Source organism: Oikopleura dioica, chromosome XSR, assembly GCF_907165135.1.
Source record: "Oikopleura dioica chromosome XSR, OKI2018_I68_1.0, whole genome shotgun sequence".
Classification (NCBI taxonomy): domain Eukaryota; kingdom Metazoa; phylum Chordata; class Appendicularia; order Copelata; family Oikopleuridae; genus Oikopleura; species Oikopleura dioica.
This window is the reverse complement of record NC_137294.1, coordinates 3,776,581-3,799,188: the sequence shown is the minus strand read 5'-3', so window position 1 is coordinate 3,799,188 and position 22,608 is coordinate 3,776,581. Positions and strand designations below refer to the sequence as shown.

The 22,608-nt window shown below is 40.0% G+C and overlaps 3 protein-coding genes, 1 non-coding gene and 1 pseudogene across 6 annotated transcripts; all 5 read right to left on the bottom strand.

Moving 5' to 3' along the window:
• Window positions 1–775: 775 nt before the first annotated feature.
• LOC145708555 (uncharacterized) lies at window positions 776–6,322 on the bottom strand. Of its 3 annotated transcripts, none has more exons than XM_081786240.1 (11): window positions 6,041–6,322; window positions 4,491–4,604; window positions 4,148–4,212; window positions 3,854–4,037; window positions 3,409–3,739; window positions 2,901–3,312; window positions 2,580–2,785; window positions 2,191–2,538; window positions 1,896–2,068; window positions 1,295–1,852; window positions 776–1,257 (listed from the first exon to the last, which is right to left on the bottom strand). In XM_081786240.1, the coding sequence occupies exons 2-11, from the start codon at window positions 4,583–4,585 to the stop codon at window positions 933–935; spliced, it is 2,697 nt and encodes an 898-aa protein (XP_081642366.1). In that variant the 5' UTR covers window positions 4,586–4,604; window positions 6,041–6,322; the 3' UTR covers window positions 776–932. The 3 variants fall into 3 exon arrangements, with proteins under 3 accessions (XP_081642366.1, XP_081642368.1, XP_081642367.1); XM_081786242.1 differs by having other exon boundaries at window positions 776–1,251; XM_081786241.1 differs by having other exon boundaries at window positions 1,896–2,072; window positions 2,195–2,538.
• A 389-nt stretch (window positions 6,323–6,711) lies between these two features.
• LOC145708846 (uncharacterized) lies at window positions 6,712–8,801 on the bottom strand (annotated as a pseudogene).
• An 8,069-nt stretch (window positions 8,802–16,870) lies between these two features.
• On the bottom strand, window positions 16,871–17,743 carry LOC145708845 (uncharacterized). Its single transcript, XM_081786543.1, has 4 exons — window positions 17,587–17,743; window positions 17,294–17,516; window positions 17,007–17,240; window positions 16,871–16,959 (listed from the first exon to the last, which is right to left on the bottom strand). Exons 1-4 carry the CDS (start codon window positions 17,719–17,721, stop codon window positions 16,871–16,873), a joined length of 681 nt encoding a protein of 226 aa, XP_081642669.1. The 5' UTR covers window positions 17,722–17,743.
• A 1,082-nt stretch (window positions 17,744–18,825) lies between these two features.
• LOC145710679 (U4 spliceosomal RNA) lies at window positions 18,826–18,966 on the bottom strand. The gene has a single exon (XR_014135063.1). It is a non-coding gene; the product is annotated as a U4 spliceosomal RNA (small nuclear RNA).
• A 1,803-nt stretch (window positions 18,967–20,769) lies between these two features.
• Window positions 20,770–21,740, bottom strand: LOC145708843 (G protein alpha s subunit-like). The gene is made up of 4 exons (XM_081786542.1): window positions 21,679–21,740; window positions 21,033–21,621; window positions 20,927–20,987; window positions 20,770–20,885 (listed from the first exon to the last, which is right to left on the bottom strand). Exons 1-4 carry the CDS (start codon window positions 21,738–21,740, stop codon window positions 20,818–20,820), a joined length of 780 nt encoding a protein of 259 aa, XP_081642668.1. The 3' UTR covers window positions 20,770–20,817.
• Between the last annotated feature and the right edge of the window lie 868 nt (window positions 21,741–22,608).

Sequence of the window (22,608 nt, the reverse complement as noted above, 5' to 3'; positions counted from 1 at the left end):
TCTGCAAAAAATTACTCTCCAAGGTTTTATGAAATTCCAATTTTTTATTCTTTTAAAACTTCACTTTTGAGCTTATCCTCGGCTTAGCTTGCTGATTTTGAAGCCATCTCACACCGAGCGTTGCTCGAAATCGGTGCAAGGACCAGTCTCTGCAGGACATCGCAGCAGGCTACGCGTGTCGGTGGGCCCGTTGCATCCTATTTGCACAGCTTGACACCTGCCTGTACTTTGCCACTGCGAGTTTTTAGCACCAACACAAAGCGGAGAACCCCTCCTGTACGACTGCTTTAACGGAGTCCCTGATAGATCCAGCGAAGAGAGAGATGATTGGAGACTCTTCTCATGGGAGGTTTCATTCTAATGGTTTCTCTCATGATAAATTGTGCCGTGGAATAAAAAACCAATATGGCTTTGTCGAATAACGAGCGAAGCGCAAGTAACGAAAAAGCGATTCCGTCGCAACGGATTTAGCCTCAGGCGAGTGGCCCGACCCGACTTGTCCCGGTTGAGAAGGAGATAAGCTCGCACTCTCCTAAACACGGCTGGATTTGACCACTTCTTAGCAGTTAAAAGCAAATCAAATCGTCTTTCCTCGTCAAATCAGATCCTCTTCACCCGTATAAACGCCCTTTAAAATTAATCATTTCCCTAATCATTGATTTTTATTTCAATTCAATGCATGCAACACATAATTTTCCATCAGACAGGAGACAGTTAGATGGTATATAATCTCATGTCTGCATAACTTATTATATTTCAACAGGGGATATTAATTGATCTGTGATTTTTATTTGTACAGGGCTCAAGATCTTAAAATAATAATCGAAGCATCAGGAATTACTGAACGGCAGTAAGATAGCTATTTTAAATTTTGAAGGTTTTCTCCATATAATATGGACCATATTCTATTTGAAAGAAACTTGTCTTTTTGTTTATTCGTCTTCGTTTGCAATGGAAAATGGAATCGCCTCTATCGCTTCCATTGATTTGTATCCACCAGACATGCCACTGTTGAATGGAAGCGGCATTGGAGGTTGCATTGAAGTTTGAGGTTGAAGAGTTGGAGCTGATTGAAGTACTTGTGATTTTTGATGATTGGGGGTGATCATTTGTAGTGGGTTGAACTTGTATCCCGGGTTGTCGGATTCGATCAGGGGTAGCTGGTCGAAAGTGTTTTCTGCTGGCGTCTCTGCTGGGAAATATCGGTTCAGCAAATTGTCATTCTCGTCTTTGAGCGAGTCAGATATCGAGCTAGAACTAAAATTATTTAAAAATGCTTGACAAATGTGCTTACTTCAGCGGTTCGCCCAGTTCGGTTGTTTCGGCTGTTGGTCTATCCCCTGTTGGCCATTTAGGTTCAGAAAGATCATCCGATGGTTCGCGGACAGGGTAGAGCGTAAGTTGTGCTGGCGTTGGCTTACTATCTCTCCACAGCTTTTGCCATTTTCGCTGCAAGAGATTCGCTGCCAAGAAAGCAACTGCAATTACTAGAAGGATCAATCCAACATTGATTATGCGAACGATAAATTTATTTCGGTTGACGGCGATTTGCTCGTTTACGAAAGTGCTGATGTCGTAACCGGCAGAACTCGTATCCTTGTCGATCATTATGCATTCGGACTCTTTCGTCTTTGAGTCGCTAGTGTTGTATTCTACCGCCATCCAAAGCCACATGTCTAAATGAGTCCCATTGGAATCATCAATCGCCGTATGTACATCGAATATTTCACTTGTAGTGATTTCCCAGTAAATTCCCGTAAGGTGTCTATCAGGAGCGTTTTCCCCTTCATATATTTCACGGCCAAATTTTTCTCCTCGAATGCGTCGAAAATAAGACTCATGTTTAACAGCGCTATGGTAGTGATTTAAAAATAAAATTTTTTAGAAAATATTACCTCATTGTTTTCTCGAAACAGGGGATATTTGATGTTTTTTCTGGAGAAAGAGGATGGCCGTAAGCGGAGAAATATAACACGATCCTGTAATCTTCTTCGTCCCTATTGTAGAGCATCGACGTTAATTGATGCATCTCTATTCGGAGAGTCCTCGTTGTCGTCAAGTTGAAACCTTTACTTTGGTCACAAAATATACCATAAAGCACTTTTCAGATCGAATCTTTATAGGATTTCGAATATAAAAAATTTTGCTGTTGCCATAAAATTGATAATCGAATGTTTTGTGACCTTTGGCATACTGGTGATCTGGACAGCAAGGAGCCTTGACAGTTTGGACCGTCATTCTAGTGTTATCATTCACATATGCCATACTTATAATATCTGCAAAGCGTTTCGAAGAGCTAGCTGTTGAGAATATAGTCTCTAAACTTGGCATTGATGGTGTGTAAGTAACAGCGTCGCAGAACTCGTGTTTCACATGACAGTGCTCTGACTTTTCTGCAAATTTGACTCCTTCGGTTGCATCTTGTAGAAGAATACCATCGTCATCGAGAAGTGGTTCTTCTGATAACGAAACGTAACCATCAAGCATATCAATAGTTCGTCTTTTCCCGCTCAAAGTGATGGTCTTCGGTATGGGTATCTAATAAAAAAAATAGCAGGTAAACGTTCCTGACAACGTACCTTCTTTGTTTTCGTAGGTTCCCCTGGCAAGTAACCGATTTCATGAACAAAAACTTCAAGAATACGAAGTTCCAAATGCTGGAAGGCATAAATGAAGATTTGAACAATCTTATTCTGGGACTCATGGAAGTCATAAAAGTTGCTCGGGATGTCAATTGTTACACCGACGTCGAAGTAATAATTATTTTCATCCTCGTCCACGAATTCTAAAAGTTTAGTCATAAGAGTCACTGGCTGCTGGACGGGTGTTCTAAGTCCGGTTCAGGACTATAAATTCCAGGCCCGATGCTTAGAGATTTCCTGAAGATTCTCGAAACTTACGGAACGATATTTCTGGAAAAAAATCGCTAGGACGAAAGTGAACGCTGTCAGCAATTTGGATCAATTTTGAAGCTGTGTACTTTTTGTCGTCAATTTTTGTCTCGATTTTCATAACCAGCGTCGATGGTCTTGTAATAGTTCTGTATTTCTTATCCAAAGAGTATTTGCTTCCAATTAGATCTATCGTTTCGTATGCTCTACTGAAAAAATCCTCGGAGGATATTTTTTGAAAGATTTGAAGCTTCGAATATGGCTCGCTACATTCCCAATAGTTGGGGACTTTCGGAAGGGTGCCGCTATCGGTCAGAAAGTAGTTTTCGGGAGTCTTGAAAATTGGCAGTCCGTCTTCCTCATAACGAACATCAGCTGTCGTGAGTGAGGAAAATAAAGCAAGGAAGTTAAGTTTTCCTTTCTAAAAATATTTTCATTATTCGTTGGGATGATGGAAGCTTGACAAAATCAAAAAATCAAGGTTAATTAACAAAAATCAAGCAGAAATCCCCTTCACCTTAGTTATCACCAATGCTGTATTAGGAGCACTAAGTTGTTCCGGACCACATTTACAATATTTTTCTTTGACTGTGTCGAAAATAGCTGTGCAATTTTCTTCTGGAATGTCATCAGCGAGACAATCGTAGGGAATGTTTTTGTGGAGGGCGGAGCGGTTGATGGTATTGAAGCTGTCAGAGTAGAGTGCTCTGGAAACATTGAGAAAGTCCGGCTCGCACAAGGAATACGAGGTCTCGAAAGAACTGTCGGACAAGTAGGCTGGAGGATCAATACCAATGACGAAGGGGTGATTAAGGACGGTTTGCTGGAGAAAGCCGTCATCTTGCTGCCTATATTAAATCTTTAAAAGTCGCGATAGATTATGTAACATAACGTAGACATACTGATGCTACTCTAGGATGGAAAGTTCAATTAGAAAATTATTGAAAGAGTCTTTCGCTTACTGAGAAAATCCATGATATAGCATAAGAACGGAGCGGATGTCGCACGAGCCCTCCGCAAAATCTATTTTGCAGATGTCCACATTGTTGACGGCGAGTGTGTCCCCAACTGTGAGCCATTTCACATCGGGAAATGATCGATCATGTCGGTCTGGAAATTCGGATAGTTGGAAAGTTGTATTTGGTTCTTTCGGGGCTCAGAAGATATTCGTGATAGATAAATTTACGTTGATTAACGCGATTGTACGTAGATTGTTTTTAATTAAAATATTGCTTGATAAGTTAACGAGCCCGTACCTAGTGATGTACCATTTACAAGAACCGATCCTTCTTTGAAAAGAAACGTCTCCAAGTGACATGTCCTAAACAGATAGAATTAATAAGACAGCGTAAAGTCCATTTCATCACGGCAATCGATAATTTAGGTCGCTTCGGACTATATCAGGTAAACTCTCCTTTATAATTCATAAATGTTTATTTATTGCTTTTACTAGCTCTAAATTGTTTGTCAAAAAAGTGTATGTTATTTAAGATTCTATCTTCTGAAATAGATGCTGTTTTTTGGCATGTAATCTTTTAGCTCAGATTAAAGGCTGTTTCAAACAAAAGAGCCTTTTCTAGGGGTGAAAATTCGACTTACGTTTGACGAAAGTTTTCGTTGTTCTCAATTTCGGAGCAGGGCCGCAGTGAGTGGGCTACAGACAGGAGAAGGAAGCCAACGATCCACTTGCTCATAAAGACTGCATTATAAAAGCTAAATTTTTGGTTTAGTTGGGTTGTACCTCCCATGGACAAAAGTAGAACTTTTATTTTCTCTGATAATTTCTATTCCTAGAGCTTGTCGATTTTCTTATAGCTACTCTGAGGGTGGCGCACTTTAAACTTGAGAAATAATCAGCAATTCGTAGATTTTCAATGCACTGATATCTGCCGAGGACCAGTTCCTCGTATTTTTAGACGTCTAATTCGCGCCCCTATTTATTTCTTGAGACATGGACAGACACGTGAGTTAACAACTCTGCCCATAACAGTCAATACAAAAAACGGAAGTCGAATAAGTTTAACGAAAATTTACCAACAATAAATCAATAAATTGTAGCGTCGATCGTGTCCTTCTGCATTGATCTCTTCACGCAAAACAAGCGAAAAATAACTTTGGAGAAACTTTACGTCTAGCCCTTATGAGAAAAAAAAATAAAAATCAATTGGAAATTGACGGCCTTTTTGGTGTATGTGAATATTCATAAATAATGTTGCTATTTCTGAATCTGCCAGAGAGGCGCATTTCACAGATGAGCGGAGATATATTTAAAGACTAGCCCTTTTCTAACTAAATTTTTGGTGATTGAAGTGTTCTCACTTTTTTTCCGGTCCAAAATCAATACTGAAAGGAGGCGAGCGATGACGGCAAATTACGATTTTCCGAAAATGAGCGTTAAAAATTCCGTAAAAGAGATGATTAAAGGCTCCCGAATTCACCTAAATTACTTTCCCATGCCGGCGAAAACGAAGTTTGTTATGGGCCATATTCATGCTTTGAGTATCTCGCCACTGCATTCTTACAGTGGCTTACATCACGAACGAACATAGGTAGAATCGATTTCGAAATGTCAATTTCTTTCATTTACACCCTCGTCCGCGTCAACAATCTGACATCATAATTATCAGACTTTCTTATTTACTCAGATTTACTTTTATTAGTGTTACTGGCAGATTAACAAATAATGACTCTCAATAAGTTATTGACAATAACAAAAAACAACAACAATGCGCATTAAAAAAATAGAGGACTGATGAGTCAGTCGCTGTTTGCAGAGCTGTAAAAAGTTCACAGCGAACTCTAAGTCACGGAGTCATCCCTCGGGGATTACGTCCAGGGCCATCAATTCAGCGAATTCTTCTTTTCTGGGAAAGCATGAATTTAAAGATCCCATTATTCTCAATCAGAATAAAGCGCGATCTTTTCTCACGCAGAGTCATTGACGAAAGCCAACATTCTCAATTGACAAGATCGACATTGGCGAGTTTTAAGGAATTCGCCCGTTCAATCAGTCGTTTTCGAAGTTATTAGTGTAGAAATAGTGGCCACCCAGTACGGGAACTAATTACTAATCAAGTTCACTCGTTCGAGTTCGTTTAATTCCCAATTTTTTTTTTGAGAAAAATGTCATTTTTGTGATATTTACTTACCAAAAGAAACTGGAGAGGCTCTATGAAGGAATTACATGTGTCGGGCTGCGTGAATCCTTGTTGATTTCCAGTTCTCTGAATGTTTGGAGGTTTCCTGATTCTCCGCACTCTCTCCCCGCGGCGCCGGTTTTATTATTCTCTTCTTTTTGTGCACTTGTGTACTCTCTGGATTTCACTCTTCACTTCTTACACTTGACTCTTTCCCGCTTTTCGCAGTCCTCGCTGAAAAAACGACGAAATAACCCGTCGCGGATCAATTATTTTCGTTTTCAAAAAAGAGCCCCGACGATTGGTCAGCCGCTAAAACTCATTTCCCCTTTTAGCAAATAGTAGAATCTGTACTCAAAGCGCTCGTAACTCTTCCAAGCTAACTCTTTCCCTCTTACTAAATTATTACTATTAGTAAGTGTGTTTCCTGATAAACAGGAAACAACCTAAACAAATTTTTATTTTCTAAAAGGGTGAAAAATAGCCGGCATATTTATTATTATTATGCCAGTATCGATTCTCCGCCGAGATCATGAGCCATTCTGACTCGAGCATTTTGGTGCTTTGCAAGATCGTAGATCGATTTTAACTCCTGCGAAAAGATCTTGCCAGTGAAGACGATATTTATTTTTTTTGTATATTTTATTTGGTTTCCGATGGGAAAGTTATTACAAGAGAAAAGACATTAGGATATAGTTTTTTTCAATTTTATTCCGATGTTAATGTACAAATGATCGCAATTGGTTGGTTTGGGAAGAAATTTGCACGGGGAGGTGAGGCAGGATTCGAAAACGGGGAGTGGGGAAATTTACTCTTTGATTCCATTGAGGTTGACTTGCGCGACAGCTTTGACAAGGTCCAAGTCTTTCTTCATGATGGTGACGCGCTTGGAGTGAAGGGCGAACAGGTTGGCGACTTCATAAGTTGTGATAATGAAGGCCTCTGTCGCTTCTGAAATTGTAAGTTGAGAGATTAAGGATATACCCGATAAAATCGAACATTCATAGCGCCTAAATATGAAGTCGGATCATTTTTATTTCAAAAGCAATCCTATCTAAAATTTTGCGTAAAATTCAATTCTGGTACTTTTTTAAAAATTTTCATCATAATTTTTCTCTCTAGAGCGATTTGAAAACGAACTCTCTCGATTTCTCGAAATTTTTCCACTAAATCGCTAAAACTGACCCGTGTTCTGTATTGGAATAATGCTAACCTACAAAATTGATGGGATCAAATTCTTTAACCCGATCGAATTTTCATTCTAGTGTTCTCCTCTTTTATACACTTGTTTTTCTTCTCTGCGCGCTTTTTCGCGTGCTACCAATCAGAGCGGTGCGCTCAACCACGCACTTTCTCTCAGAAAAGAGGAGTCGAGTGAGCGAGCACCCAGCGCGCCGCTTTGTAGAGCTTTCACGCGCTGAGTAGCCCTCAGTGAAATGGCTCTAGAATCGTTTTTTTTCGGAATTAAGGAAAAGTAAACCATCAAGATTGTAGATAACGGTCTAAAGAACTTTTCTATCGAAAAATCTCGACCGATTTATACCAAAAATTTCGAGAAATCGAGAGAGTAAGATTTGAAATCGCTCTAAAGAGAAAAATTCTAATGAAAAAATATAAAAAAAGTACCAGATTTGAGTTCTACGTGCATTTTACGGTAGAATTGCTTTTATAATAAAAATGATCCTACGTCGCATTTCGGCGCTATAAAAGTTCAATTTTATCGGGTATATCCTTAAGGCTATAACCTCTCTTTTGGCCTCTTCGGAAAACCGACTACCCTTGGTCGATTTCAAAAATTAAAAAGACTCATATACTCAAAATCTATCGTAGATTTCAGAAATGCGATCAAAAATTAATTTTTCTTTTGAAATTTCGACTTTACAATCATTTAAAAAACGCCGATCGGTTTTCCGAAGAATTTTACCATTACAGAGGTAGATTTTTTTTTGATCAATTAATAGATTAAAGCCTTCTCTACAATCCCTATGGAAAAAATCTTCGAAATCTCTTCAAATTTTCATTCTAGGGCCATGTTAGTACTAGCACCTGAGGATAAAAATGCGCGTGGACGCGCTGCGCGGAGTGCTATCCTCCAGGCCAAAAAGAGAGCGCTGTTGGCGAGCGTGTGAGTCAAGCGATTCATCGCGCTTTGATTGGCTGCGCGGATCTCAAGCGTCAGTCTATAAACAAAAGAGATTTAAAAGAAGAGAGAACTAGAATCATAATTTACACAATTTCTTGAAATTTTTTCCAGAGGGATCATAGAATATGCTTTACTAAATAACATTGTCGGATTTATTTTACCTCAGAGCTTCTGGTTTTCTCGGAAAACCGATCGGCGATTTTTGAATGATTCTAGAGCAAAAAATTACCAGAGAAAAGTATTTTTTGATGGCTTTTTTGAATTCTTTAGGAGAAAACAAGTATGTTTGCCCTTTAAATTTTTGAAATCGACCAAGGGAAGTCCGTTTTCCAGAGAGGCCAAAAGAGAGGTTATAGCCTTAATACAGAAGACGGTGCTAAATTACCTTGGAGGCAGAGGAGTGCCTGCGACTGCCATCGATAGTCGTTTCCAGGCCGAAGATCGTTGACAACCTAAAGGAAAAGTATTACTGTTTCGACTAGATTCTAGATTTACCTCTCGGACCACTCGTTGGAAGGGCATCTTTCTCATGAGCAGGTTGGTTGTTTTCTGGAGTTCCATAATCTCTTTGTTGACTTTGGATCCTGGCTTTCCTGGCCTCTTCTTTGGTGGAGACTTTTGTCGCGCCATTTTTTATTTCTGAAAGTTTTCTTCTGAGCGAGTTAAGTTTGCGACTGATTGGCCTGGCTGCGTCGCTCCGGTTCTTATACCTCCCAAATCTAGAGAATTGTATAACGTACCCCCCCCCCTAGCTCGCTCACATTTTGTGAGCATTTTTCCCTTGCTCGCTTAGTTAAATTTTATCAAAGTCCCCTTGCTCGCTCTCATTCTTCTTTCAGCGCGCTCCATTAGTCGCCATCCTTCTTTTTACCTCGCGCGCCCTTGTTCGCTCCTCCTCACCCATTTATCCCTTGTTCGCCGGGAGACCGCCAAAGCCTAGCTCGGCTTGGGTCGCTCTTACAGCTCTTACTGTACTTTCGACTCAAGCTTTTCATAGGGAACTATATTTTTCATTTTCATGAATATTTTGACAGTAACTAGACTTCATTTCCTCTTTTTAAAGCGTCCAATTTTTATATCTTGTAGCAACGCTGTATTATGCCGTAAACTTGATAGTTTGACTTTATATGTACATTTATACTCAAAATAGTCGAATCTTCATGTTGACACTGGTTCCAGAGTTGCAAATTTGCTGAGCTGAGTGAGCTGAGCAGTCGCTCAGCTCAGTGATTTTGGAAAATGATCTGATCTGCTCAGCTCAGCTCAGACAATTTTCACTCAGCTCAGCTCAGCTCAGCTCCATTATTTTCGAACATGATCTGTTCTGCTCAGCTCAGCTCAGCTCAGACGATTATCACTTAGCTAAGCTCAGCTCAGCTCAATGATTTGAATACAATTTTACTACCAAAAAACAGTAAAAAACAGCTCAGCTCAGCTCAGCTCTAATTAGGGTCCGCTCAGCTCAGCTCAGCTCCACTCTCTTAAACAAAAGGTCTGATCAGCTCAGCTCAGCTTAATGACCTCTGAAAAAGGCCAGCTCAGCTCAGCTCAGCTCAGAAACCTCCGAAGTAGGCCAGCTCAGCTCAGCTCAGCTCAGAGAAATTTTTTCGCAGGTCAGCTCAGCTCAGCTCAGCTCGGAAAAATTAATCAAAATTTGCAACTCTCGAAAAGTTTCAATCCATGTATTTCGAGTACTTATGTTTACTTAAAATGGAGTGTCCAAATTTCTTCTTATTAATAAGATATGAAAATTTGACAAAATGGACGTGAAAGAGCATAAAAAAATAAGTTTGCTTGGAAAAAATCATGAAAATCGAATTTTGAGACCATTCTACGAGTTAAAAAGCCTTTTAAAAGTGAAAAAGAAAATGAGCTACGCGTTATAAAGCGTTCTCGCGGGGCTTCAGGAGCGAACAAGGGATAAATGACGGAGAAAGGCGGGCGAGCAAAGGTGCGCCGTCGAAACCAAGGAGGGCGAACAAGGGGTCGTAGAATGCAAAAGAAGGAAAGCGACCAACGGATCTTGGTAACAAAAAGCGAGCGACCAAGGGGGGTCTTGTTGGAGTTTAACTAAGCGAAAAAGGGAAAAATGTTCACAAAATGTGAGCGAGCTAGGGGGTACGTTACCTCCCAAATCTAGAGAATTTTTCTCTTAGCGCGCCAACCAGGGAGCAGCGTGCAAATGGTTTGATCCAGGGCAGGCCGATTTCTACGGGGGGATCTTTCAATAACGACCGGGGCGATTCCCATCATGAAGCATTATTCTGTGCTGTGATTGGTCAATCATGCAAATCAGCCCGGTCGTTGTTGAAAGACACCCCCGTAGATTTTCAGCGAGCGCACCATTTCTAGATTCATTTTAGCGCGCCGATAACAACACCATCAAAAAGCTATCGAAAGGATTATCGCTTATGAATCCTAAAAGGTTGGAGTTTTCAAGGCCACCCCTTAGTTAACTTCGAAGTTGGAAATTCGAACTCGAAGGTTTGGCCATCAGACGCCCTTTGGCAAAATTGCGAATGGTTGGATGGTACAGTCGAAAATTTGAATTGAGTCAAAGAAAAACGACGAAAAAGAAGCATCATCACGTCTACTCGATAAATTCTGTTCGTAACGAGGAGATAAATCGATGTTCCTTGAGCTTGACGAATCGCCCTTCAACTTGTTATGTTATAGAGACAAAGCGACAGAAGCTTTCAATTTCTAGTCAATTGATGAACTCCTGTCTTGAATCACTTCGCCAACAGAAATAAACAGAACCATCGCTTGTCGCATTTTTCATTCTGAAAAGTATCATCATCAATCTGTACTATCAATCAGTAACGCACTGTATGACAGGTGATTATCAAAATTGAATGTCGAATATTGCTGAAAGCTGCTTGTCAGTTCCAGGTCTCCCTGCGCTACTGTAGTTAGTACTGCTTTGCCGATAAACGTGCGATAAAGCAGCGCAAATCCAGTACTTCAGGGAAGCCATCCATTCTTCTCAACTCCCTGGTCATCGCTATTAGCGTCAATGTCGCTTGTTGTCGTCCAAGTAAATGAGATCAACAACGACTTCATCGGAAGATCATTCATCGTCATTTCTACTTCTTGTTATTTAACCTATTCGTTATATTTTTAGTAAGAACTATTTACGACTGTTGAGGGATCAATAATTGTTAAGGCGTGCATGCAAATAAAGATAGAATGAAAGTAAAAGGTACCCAGACGAACCCAAATCAGCGTGCAACAAATCAAGAACTCGTGAAGGTATTTTTCGCCTTGCGAAATAAATGACAAAGCGTATGCGAATGAAGTCGTATGTGTCGTCAGGTGAAGACTTGAAGAAGTTTACTCAGAATGTGCAGACTCGGCTGAAAGTGCCATTCTAATAGAGCGTCGCTTTCCATGTGCTCAGCTTTGAAACGGAGCAAAATATTTTCGAAAGCTTTGTTTACCCGGCGTCTGAAGGCGATTTTTGATTTTCCTCGTTCTTTCTTATTTTTTGAAGAATTGAAAAGACGGCTGGTAGCTGTCGCCAGCTAGCCAAAATTATTCTGCTTATTCGTTGTCTATCAAATTAATCAAATGACACGTTCGAAATTGTCTCTCTTCGCGTTTTTGTCAGTTACACTCTATGCTTATTTATCTAAATAAGGAACGATTCCATATCTCCTAAAACTAGGGTCTGAAAAATGGTCATGAAACTGCACAATTATTTGCTATTTGCTGACTCAACCTTTTTATTAAAAATATAATTTTAAAAATTCTCTATATTTTATTTTAATAAACAAATAACTGCGGATTTGTGGATTTGCATGTTTAGATTTAACCGCTTCCAACAGGTTGAACGCTGATTTGTGACCGTAAAACTACTGAATAAACGTGTTGCTAGAACGATCCGACGCTATCAACAACGACTTACGCGAACACGTTACTTGTAAGCTCATCCGTCTATCCAATTTCGTTTTTATTTTATCATTTTTAGCCTAGATTGCTTGAATTTTTTTGGCGAGGGCGCCCGCGCTCCTCAGGTGTCGCACTGTATTAGCTTCCCGTTCAAAAGATGATTCCGAATTTTCCCCGCAGCAACTATAAACTTGAAAAAAGCAAAATAAATTTTAGTCTTCAGTGAATAAAATAATTTCGGCTTTCAATTGGCCCCATTGATAGAAAAAAACCAGAGAATAAACATCTGTCGATAAGAAGAATATCAAATCAACTCGTTAAACGAAATGGATAATTTTGACGACGAAGATTACCAGCTTGATGATTATTCTGGGGAAAGGGTTTAAACTTTAAATTTAGAAGTCTTTTTTTTCGTTCGAAATTATCACTTTAGTTGAAAGTTAACGATAAGACAGATTTCTTTATCTAAAAACATTCTGAACATATTAAAATAAAGCAAGTAGAAATAAAGATACTGCGACTAAACTCTGGCCAACTCCAGAATGTACTCGCTCATGACCATTCCCGCGTGGCGAAAACGTGATAAACCCATTTGAGTGACTACTCAAGTTCTTCGTCTAGTGACGATTCATATTTCCTTTACGAGAACGTGAGGAACGAGTTTGAATACTTTCCCGAACTGGAGGCGGAAATGAAGAATTCAGGAATGCTTCAAGACGATTTCCGATTTGAGAAGTGAAATGGCTGAGTCTTGAAGCGGCCAAGATCGAAATTTGCCTGGATACACGCCGGCTGAAATTGTCATCGAGTTCGGCTCAAGGTCAGATGGGCTCGAAGTGGCGGAACTGCCGGCAGAGGTCAACCAGTCAACAACATTTCCAGGAGACGGTTTCACTCGCTTATCTAACCTTTCGCAAGGCGGGCACGTCACGCGAAAATAAAGAGTTTTGACTTTTGCCGAGTCTGGGAGTGTTATTTTACGCTTACTCGCGCGAAATAGAAACCCTTGCGCTTGCCCCTTGGTTTCCCTTTCCGATTTTGTCGAACTGAGCTCCGTAATTGCGAGTAGTTTTGACTCATTTAATAGAAAGACGTATTATTTAATATTATTATTTAATAGAAGCGGAAATCCACAAATTTATGACTTCTTATTCAATGTTGATTTGCCAGTCTATCGAAGACTTTCGGCAGGTCTTGACAGCTTCGGAATCTAAAACTTCCTCTAGCCACTTCCGCCCACAACTTAACTTTCCCCGCCGTTTTACGGTAAATCTACAGATCAGCCACTTTCACGTCTATGAAACTCAAACAGATCTAGCTACATTTTCGAGAACCTTTTGGTTCTTTATGAGTTGAACTTTTGCCGCTAGTTTGTTCTTGATGTTCTGGTGCTCAATGGCAAAGAACAGCCGAGCGGAATCAATCACGCTGACGGGTTTATGAGGATGCTACGTCAAACGAAGCGTAATTTCTCAAAAATAGATTTCTGATTTATCAGAACTTATGTTCCTTCTCCAGAACCATGAATCGCTGAGAAGCGAGAAAGGTCATGCCGAGGGTAGGTGTCACTTCAGAGCTCACTCACTCGATGCTCACTTAGACACGGCAGCGGTTACGAGTCCCTTTTTCAATCAACGTAATTAGAGAGTTCAACTCAAGTGACAACATCAAAGGGCATCTATATTTGGAAAGTTAAACGTCACAATAACCACTCTTCGCGTACTTTGGCTTTTTTCTCCTTAACATTTCTCGGCTCTTTTGAAAGATTTTTCGTTAAGTTTTTTCGGTAGAAATGACTTTACGATGTAAGCTAGGATGATGCAGAATTGCGTATGAATGACGATAGATTGTGAATAAGCGTTCGTTCTTAGCAGCAATAAATCTCAATCAGAAAGAACAAACTCTGACCTGGAAAAGTTCAAAAGGCACTTTTTGAGGATCGACACTTTATATTCTTGATAGTTCCTGTGACAGCAATAAATATATTTTTAATGGGGCGGACAAACTTTGTGGAAGTTCGCCACTGACTTTTCGTCCTCGAACGTTTTCGTCAGAAGAGATAAACGGCGATTTTCGGTTTTGGTCAGTGGAATTGGCCGCAAATGACAATTACAACATTTTTGCGCTCACACGCGGGTAGGGTGAGGTGAGTCTTGTCTGCCTGCTGATCTCACCGTTCTCGTGGGTTGTTAATTCAATTTTTATTAAAAACTTTATGACATGTCGGCTTGATTATAGATTAGAGGTGTCTCTCGTTGCTTCCCGGGTGAAATTGAAAGTTGACTCTAAAATATAAGTTTTTAATAAGTGGCCTTCTGTCCCTAACACCTGCCGATGTGGAGTTTCTTGAGCCACAGAATGCCAAAGTGGAAGCTCAAGCGACCTATTTTCTTAACTCGCGCGTGCAGTTATCAGTTCCCCGTGACACGTCCGCTTGTGGCTGCCCGACTAAAATTCCCCTTTGCATTTGGGGCATTCGGAATGCCGCATTCCGCTCTCTTCAGCAAGCATCTATTTTAGGATCTAGCCCCATAAAATAACACGTTTGAAAGGGAAATTAACGCGCAAGATGGTGAGAGACTGGCACAAGTCTTCGTGCTATTCTAAAACTTTCATTTGTGAAACCGCTCTAGACTGGCAAAAGATCGTTCCTATTGGACTCTTTGTCGTCTCCGTTGCTGCCGCAGTGATGCTTTACTCCTACGTCTACAGCCGCCGTTCTAAAGAGCGCAAGAAATACTCAGAGGGAAATCTTCTCATCTGAACATCCACAGCAACTCTCATCTACCCCTTCAAAAACCACTAAAATTATCTGTACATATAACAAGCTGCCAATAAATCTGTAAACACGTTAATTTAAACAATCTTTCTTGCGAAAAAAATGATAAAATTTATGCCCGTCCGATGTTAACGCTTGAACGCATATTGCGCAGATTTCTGCGCAGAGCCCCTTTAAAGCTCGATATCTCATTCTTTGCTTGACCAAAATTTCAAATGGACCCCCACTTTAGGAGCTCTTTTTCGATGAGGAATCCGAATCTGGCATCGAAAAAAAAAATTTGACATCAGGATAAAAAATTGGCTTCAGAACGAAAATTTCCGATTTTTTCGAATAATGTTTTGTTAGCATTTTAACAGTTTTGCATTAATTTTTCTTTCGATAAAAATATTTTTTTCGGCGTTTTATCGGATTTCTACATCAGATCAAATATAAATTTAATCATAAATATCTATTTTGTTCATTTGTATTTGAGATTAATGAAATAGAATAAAAATGGAAAAAACTGGTTCATTTTCGGGTTACTTTAGAAATCACTATTTTTAGCGAGGTTCTGGTTAGGGTTAGGATTTCAAACTATTATTGGCTTGTTCGTTCGCGTCTGAGCTATATTTTGGTAGCTTTTGATTTTTCAAATCTCGACCACAATCGTCGCTAGAGCGCTCTAAAGGTGCTGCGCAGAAATCTGCGCAATATGCGTTCAGCACTGCTGAATCAGCAGGAAAAAAAGTTCGTACGTTCAGGCGTTAGTTATTTGCATCGTACTTTTTTATTTGATTTTAAATAAAAAACACGAGAAAATTCTATAAATGAACACAGAAAAACAGAATGAGTTAGTCACTGATCAGGAATGAAGTGAGTCTGATGGAAATTTCAATCAAGCAACCTGAATTTCAATGGCTTTTCCAGCAGCTCTCGAGTTTGTCGATAACCAGCTTTGGAAGCAATAAAGCAATCATTAGTTCTCAAGTGTCGGATACAGCCTCTGCCGGAAAAAATCTTACCAGATGACAGATTAAACAAGAACCTCCTGCGTTTATTTCAAAAACAAAGTGCTTTAGACACGAGAATGAAACAGTAACTACACATTTCTTTGATTGACTTTCTGCTTATATCCAAATCTGCTTTTGACGTGAAATAATCAGCACTGTAAATATTTCAATCTGGGCTGTCATTTATCGCTCACAATCTACTCCAAGATTGAAAACTCAACGCATGCATGTGATCGAAGCTGTCAAATTTTCTTGAATAAACGCTCAAGTTTTGAATTGTTGATAATATGTATTGCACGTTTTAATATCATAAATGGGCTAAATAAGTTTTCGGAGGAATATGCTATGTTTGCATATCTATATCTGATGTACATTGAAGAAGTATACTTTTTTGCATTTTCATAAATTAATATTCGCGTCTTTTACTTTTTGGTAGAATAATGACTTCGTGTATTCGAAAACGTCGATTTCATCCGCAAGAACAGTGGCTAGCCTCTTTCTAGCAAGAGGATTGAGCGACGATATGTTTGCTGCAGTAGGATTGCACTTGAGTGTTACGCTAGGACCACTGACGCAAAGTACAAATCCGTTCCTGATTGAGAGGCTTTCATCGCGGCTTGAACCTTGTGTGAGCTCATCAGTTTTGTGGCGCCATTGAAGTAACGCGGCAGAGCATGTTCGAACATTTTTAGAGACAGGTCGAAATCCTCCATCAGTCCGATCAAGTAGAAGTTCTGAGCAATATTCGTTTTTGTAAACTCGATGGCTTTTTTCCTCCGCTTCTTATCCTTGGACTTCAGATCTGAAGAGAAGAAATGCTTGGCAAATGCGCTGGAATGGCAAGTTATAGATCAATCTCTAGATACCTTTGCATGTCTGACTCGTTCCACAAAGATAGAGAAGCCAGGGCTGATGGACGCGCGTCGAGCACTCGTCAAACTCTTCAAGAACGCATTTTGAAATTGGGCGTTCAAATGTTTCGCGTTCAGAAATGCTCGCTGTCTACGCCGGGGTTAATCAGATTATTCGTGGCGAATTTAGTAGATGTTAGAATTCAACCCGAACTTGACATTAATCGGATGTCTCCTTTTAAAATTGTACCTTGACTCAAACCACTCGACAGGATCTTAATAGAGTCGGGCTACGAAAAATAAAAGAAAATTCAAATTCTACCTCGTATGAGATTAATGAATGTAGGTTGTTTCATTTCGTACTCGGCGAAATCAAGCCAGTAATGTGTTTTTGTCAGGAAATACTTATTGAGTGACTTCCCCTTTAGAAATTGGATAATCGGCTCATTTTTTGCAGGGTTGTCGTCGCGTAGCTCCCCGGAAGAGATTTTCTGAGAGGTAAATTTGTGTTTCCCGGAGAGCTCCTGTATGATTGCATATAACGTCGAAGATCCAGCTTTGAATAGTAAATGTAAAAGATTGCATTTGCGCCTAGACAACTTTTCTTACCTCTTGGCATTTTATTGTAAAAAATAAATTTATCATTTATCGGAGTTTCTTGAAGTGTGTTGTCGACAACGGCGTTATTTCTATCATCTTCTTTTTCACTTGTAAGTGGAAGACCTCCATTCGAATTCGGCGATGGCAGTTTGGGTAAAGAAGGGAGCTTTATTTTGTGTGTAGGTATCTTCTCGTCGTGGATCGGTTCTGGACCCTGACGAATATTTGATCGCTATTGATGCATGGTCAGTCAAAATATTTCATTTGAAAAGAAAGACTCCATGAAAATGGCTTAGAAAAACCTGAAGTGTTTTGATCTTGTCGTGGAAATACTTCTCCTGTGCCACTTGAATTTCGTACAACTTGCTCAAATGATTCGCTGACCAAAAAAGAACGCCAACGAAGATATAGCCAATTCGGAGGTATAAGTCTCTCATCTGAAATTCTCTTGGAGTTTTGTTTTGGTCGGTTTATGCCTTTCGTGTGATCCGTAAGCTCGTAAAAGTTTGATCAATAAACGGAAGTAATAGGCTCTCCTAATGCGTTTTCGACTTTGTCATTCCGGGAATAACAAAACAGCATTTTTTGTCTTGAGCTTGCTACTCACTTCACATGGAAAATTCAGCGTTTATTACAGTCAAAATGTCAATCTAGAATGTGTATATCAAGGGTCTCGCATGTGTAAAGAAAGATTGTCATTCATCGTTGGATGTTGAAACTTGTCTATTGATTTGGGTACTGGGAGTACGGCGAATCTCTGGCAATGATTCGTGTTCTGATTCTGAATGATGACTAGCAGTTTCGTGATCGGAATTGTCAGTTGATTCTTGTTCTACTTGCTCTTCTTCGTCAATTTCTTCATTACTTCCTTCGTTCTCTGTTTCGCTGGAGGATCTTAAATTTTACTTTCAGAAACGACTTTGGCCTTCGTCGTGCCTATAATCTTTTCATTACGGAATCTTCGGACATTACTCAAAGTGATAGGAGCCTATCCGCAGTTGTTAGTACTTGATTCTTGTTAGCAACTAACTCTTCGACAGCGTGGCTGGGTGTGGCGACATAAACCTTTTTGACCAGTTTATTTTCACGGCGACTTCTGCTTGTTCTTGTGATGAATTTCACAAACGACGAAATGATGGTATAAACTAGCAGTGCCGCGATTTGCGTGGCGATCAGTTTCTCCACTGAAAATCCCGAGCTCACAAACTTCTTCCACAGCTTCTTGCTCTCTTTCGCAACTTTCTTAAAATAGTAGGTGGCGATTTTGCGCGGTTTGTCTGTGTAAGCAGCAAACAGCTCGGCTGCTTTTTGTATTCCACTGGGAAGTTGGATAAAGCTTTCTTCGTTTTTCTCGACTTGCTTCGCCCCATTTTTCGTGGCACCTGTTCCTTTTTTAGGGATTGTTTTTGTTCCTAGTATGATGATAGTCAGGCAAGCAATTTAAAACATGAGGTAATTCTAGTTTGAAAAACAGGACAGTACTTCCCGCTTGGCGAGCACCGACTCACGAGCTTGGTTTCAGATTTTCAAGGATTACGAGGAGACCGTAGCCTCCTTCAGAAATTGCCTATGTGGACGGTATTTCACGTCCGCATGGCGGGGTATTGGGTATAGTTTTCAATTAGCAATAATCGCAACTCGGATAAACCTCATCGTTTACGATACTGCCACTGCGCAAAGCTAAAGAGTTGACTTCGCGCAAAATTCGATTTCTCCCGTTTTGGCGCGACATTATGGTGTCTCTTTTTTCGAATTTCTTATCTCTCTTCTTCCAAAAAAATTTTTTTTTAATTCATCAGCATAGTTCAATGAAGAAATTAAAAAAAAATTCTTTGGTTATTGATAATTTAAGGGCTTTCTATTTGATCAGAAACGTAATGAAAATAATCATAATTGTAAGAAAATTAAATAGTTTCAATGATTCCCCTTCCTACTGACTTCTTCCAGACATTCTTCTTTGGCTTATTCCCTAAATAAGCAATTCTTTTAACAGTTTAATGTCAAGGCGGTCGCCAAGGTCGGCACAGTTTCACAGACTTTTCTCTCACCTGTTTCTGCGCAAATATGTGCAAGTAAAAGGATGAAAATTCGCAGCTGCATTCGAAATATATACGTTTACTAGGATCGAAGAGCAGTATTTCTCCTTTTTTCTCTTTCCTCGGATCGTTGGTTAAAGCGACGTGGCCTTGACGTAGCCGATCTGGTGGCTATTCTCCACCGGTCCCGCTGCTATCTCCAAAAGGGCACAGCTGAGCCCCGTTTTAACGACTTTTCCTTTGTCAATCTTCTTTCCTCTGGCAAAAGAAAACCCGATGCTTTTTTTTGACAAATCGTTACCAAGAGCGCAGATTTGAAAACAAGAAAATCAATATATCAGTTTTGGAATTCAATCTTTATTGCGTTAATTGTTGGCTGAAGTTGTATCAAATATCTTGTACTTTGCTTGGAAGATTTTTGCACGAAAGAGTCGCGACTGGCATATACGGACTGTTGATGGTTTAGTTTCAACAAGTTTTCTTGCAACAAAAAAAAACAACAAAAGCCTTGTCAAACCATCCTTTTATAGGTAGAACAAAGAATTACATCATCGTAGGACTTTCTTAGAAAAGAAATTTCTGAAGATTTCGACGACTTTGGATAGTTCTGGCGGCAGAATCCACCATACGTTCGCCACAGCCGAACGTTATGAACAATGCAGAACATCGTCAAAAAACTGAGCACCACGACAGTGAAGAAGATCACCTCCACCATGATGGGGCCGATCGAATTGACGTAAAGGTTAACCAAGTCGCTGGTGTACTTTGAGTTCTCCGTTTCGAACTCTGTAAAGTACATTCCCTCGTCCGAGAAACTGGCGTTCTGGATGATTATTGCAAACAGCTCTCTGTTGTGAGGGCTCTGTTCCAAGCTTATCGCTGATTTATGACCGACTTAAAAGTGAACGTTTAGTTTCCAGCTGAAACAAACCTTCCACATTTCTGTAAATTGTCAAGCCCCGTCGAATGAAGTCTGCAATCAGAGTCTTCTCCAAATAGGCATTCTTTCATTGGATTTCATTCTATCAAGACAAATCTAAGTTTAGGCTGCACTGCTGATCCTTTCCTTGGAATTTGAAGCCATTCGAAATAATTTCAGTGTTTGAAAATCTCTCGACAAGTAGGTTACAAACTTTTGCTGACTCTAAAAATGTTTTTTTTTATTCATCAATTTTTCTTGGCCATTTCCTTGAAGGGGGAGCCAACAGTAACATCGGCAATTTCTCTGATTTGAGTTGGATATTCCCTGTTCCGTAGTGAACTTGAAGTGTAATTCTTTGCATCAACGGCGAGAGAGGCGACTTTTTGTAGTTGGTATGCGAAGTTACAATGAATAAAAATCAGGTATTTTAATCTCATTGCTTCGAAAAAAATTAGCGTTGACTTGAGGAGCTAAAGCAAAGGTGCGTAATTAATTCGACTAAGTGGTAACACAGAAACCATAAAGTTGATCACTCTTGATTAAAAAAAGGCCAGCATTCGAAAATATCGAGTTTATTAGGTTTTACAGCTAGCAGCAGTGGAGTTTTTCCGTTGTTCTTCGCGTTTGTAATTGATGTATTTATCTGCATAAAATTATCAATAGACTCTCGAGCGGAAATGTTACCTTGCATTTGCAAAAGGCTCGTGTTGAACATGAACTCCACGTCGTCTAGGGAAATAGCAGTCTAGGGTTAGGTTTATTCCTTATTTTGGAAAGAGAGAAAACTTACGACAAGGTGGCATTCTAGGCGGTCGAATTCGGCGTAATCGTGTAAGGCAACATCAGTGAACATTTTTCGAATAAAGCTAATGATCCTAGCCAGCTCAGGATCTTGAAATCGCTCGGCCAATTCCGGCTCGGCGACCGATGAATAGTAATGATCGATGCTCTCGGGAAACTCGATCGCGAAGCTATCGTCGACTCTCAACTTCTCTGCGAGCAGGTCGATCTTGTTCAAAACGACAATGTAAGAGACATTCTTGAGCCATCGATTGTGCCAGAGTCTCTTGAAGATCTCCAGCGAGTTTCGAAGCGCGTTTTCGACTATGCCAGACTCAGACTCAATGTCGTAAGCTGAGCTATCGACTGTGTAAATAACGCTGTCGATTTTATTGAAGTATTGGATCCATTTTCCTCTGTGCCCCCAATCGCCTGGCAAATCTGTGATCTGGAGTTTTGTATTTAGCAGCGTTTCCTGCTCCGTTTTTATCGCCGTCTCCCAAGTATCTTGCGATTGTGCAATTGTATCGTACCCTTCTTCGTCTTTTATTGTTACTTGGCACGTGACTTGACTTCCATTTCCGTCTTTATTATAGAATCTAAGCAATTTAAGCTGTCTTCACTTGGATCCCAGGCCAAATAAGTATATGTCTTACCTGAGGGTATCCGCTCGCGTTAAAACATACGAGTTCGTTTTCATAGACTGTGCTTTGCCCATAAAATATTCAACTGTAAACAGTTCGGAATCGTATTAAAATTGATATGCCCTTAGAAGCAAGGAAAGATATGAACAGTTCCTGCACTCGCAAATTTATGGTGAATCGGCGACTTTTTATACGCATTTTCAAAAACACTAAAATATGATCGGAAACAAGCGTTTTGTAAGCACCTTTGAATAGAGGAATCAGACCAAATTGTCGTCACATGATCGAAGTAAGTCTCAACATCGTCGCAAGCCGACTTGTTTGGATTGTAATCGACCATCGCAAGTTGAAGAAAGAACTCCTGAGATCGCTCTGCTTGCGGAGATTCAAGGGGGATATTTTCCTCCGCCAAGTCTTAATCTTTTCAATTCGGGTCGCGTAAAAAAACACGTACATCTTAATAATGTCCAAATTGTCTCCATAAGCGCGTTTTTTACGTCTTCAAGCATCATTTTCTTTCTTCTCGTGATGTAAATTGGTGTGTACAGATGCTGTATCTGCTGAAAAATTGTAGTTTTTCCGGAGCCAATGTCTCCTAGAATAAGCATCCGCTGAAATGGCTTTGCTTTCCGTTTGGAGGCGGGAGTATCTATTAGGAATTATTTAGAAATTTATTTTATTTTCACATTTCCTTAAAAATGTCTTTTCCTGTTCCTGAGACATTCTGATGAGCTGAGTCTGGTCTCTTAGAACCACGGCGGCTCCGTTTTTTGCGCCGGCCGCAGCTCAAGAACATATTCATGTTCTAGCGCCGGGGAAAGTGTCAATAACAAAAATATCAAAATAATAAGTTTAGTAAAAGTAAACGCCCCTGGGGACTGTGCTGGACGAAAGCTTGGGCGCCGACGCTCCGGAATCAATGCTATATCCGTTCTCCTCCGA

What these genes read in the sequence shown, in the direction of transcription:
- LOC145708555 (XM_081786240.1), bottom strand. Translation starts at nt 4,585, where the DNA reads ATGAGCAAGTGGATCGTTGGCTTCCTTCTCCTGTCTGTAGCCCACTCA. An exon ending in CAGCATTGGTGATAACTAAG is followed by an intron (nt 3,313 to 3,408) that starts GTGAAGGGGATT and finishes AAATATTTTTAG; the next exon opens with AAAGGAAAACTTAACTTCCT. An exon ending in TGTTTCGAGAAAACAATGAG is followed by an intron (nt 1,853 to 1,895) that starts GTAATATTTTCT and finishes TCACTACCATAG; the next exon opens with CGCTGTTAAACATGAGTCTT.
- LOC145708845 (XM_081786543.1), bottom strand. Translation starts at nt 17,721, where the DNA reads ATGAGAGACTTATACCTCCGAATTGGCTATATCTTCGTTGGCGTTCTT. An exon ending in TTACAATAAAATGCCAAGAG is followed by an intron (nt 17,241 to 17,293) that starts GTAAGAAAAGTT and finishes TACTATTCAAAG; the next exon opens with CTGGATCTTCGACGTTATAT. An exon ending in ATTCATTAATCTCATACGAG is followed by an intron (nt 16,960 to 17,006) that starts GTAGAATTTGAA and finishes GACTCTATTAAG; the next exon opens with ATCCTGTCGAGTGGTTTGAG.
- LOC145708843 (XM_081786542.1), bottom strand. Translation starts at nt 21,740, where the DNA reads ATGGGCAAAGCACAGTCTATGAAAACGAACTCGTATGTTTTAACGCGA. An exon ending in ACGCGAGCGGATACCCTCAG is followed by an intron (nt 21,622 to 21,678) that starts GTAAGACATATA and finishes TAAATTGCTTAG; the next exon opens with ATTCTATAATAAAGACGGAA. An exon ending in GAGCCTTTTGCAAATGCAAG is followed by an intron (nt 20,886 to 20,926) that starts GTAACATTTCCG and finishes AATTTTATGCAG; the next exon opens with ATAAATACATCAATTACAAA.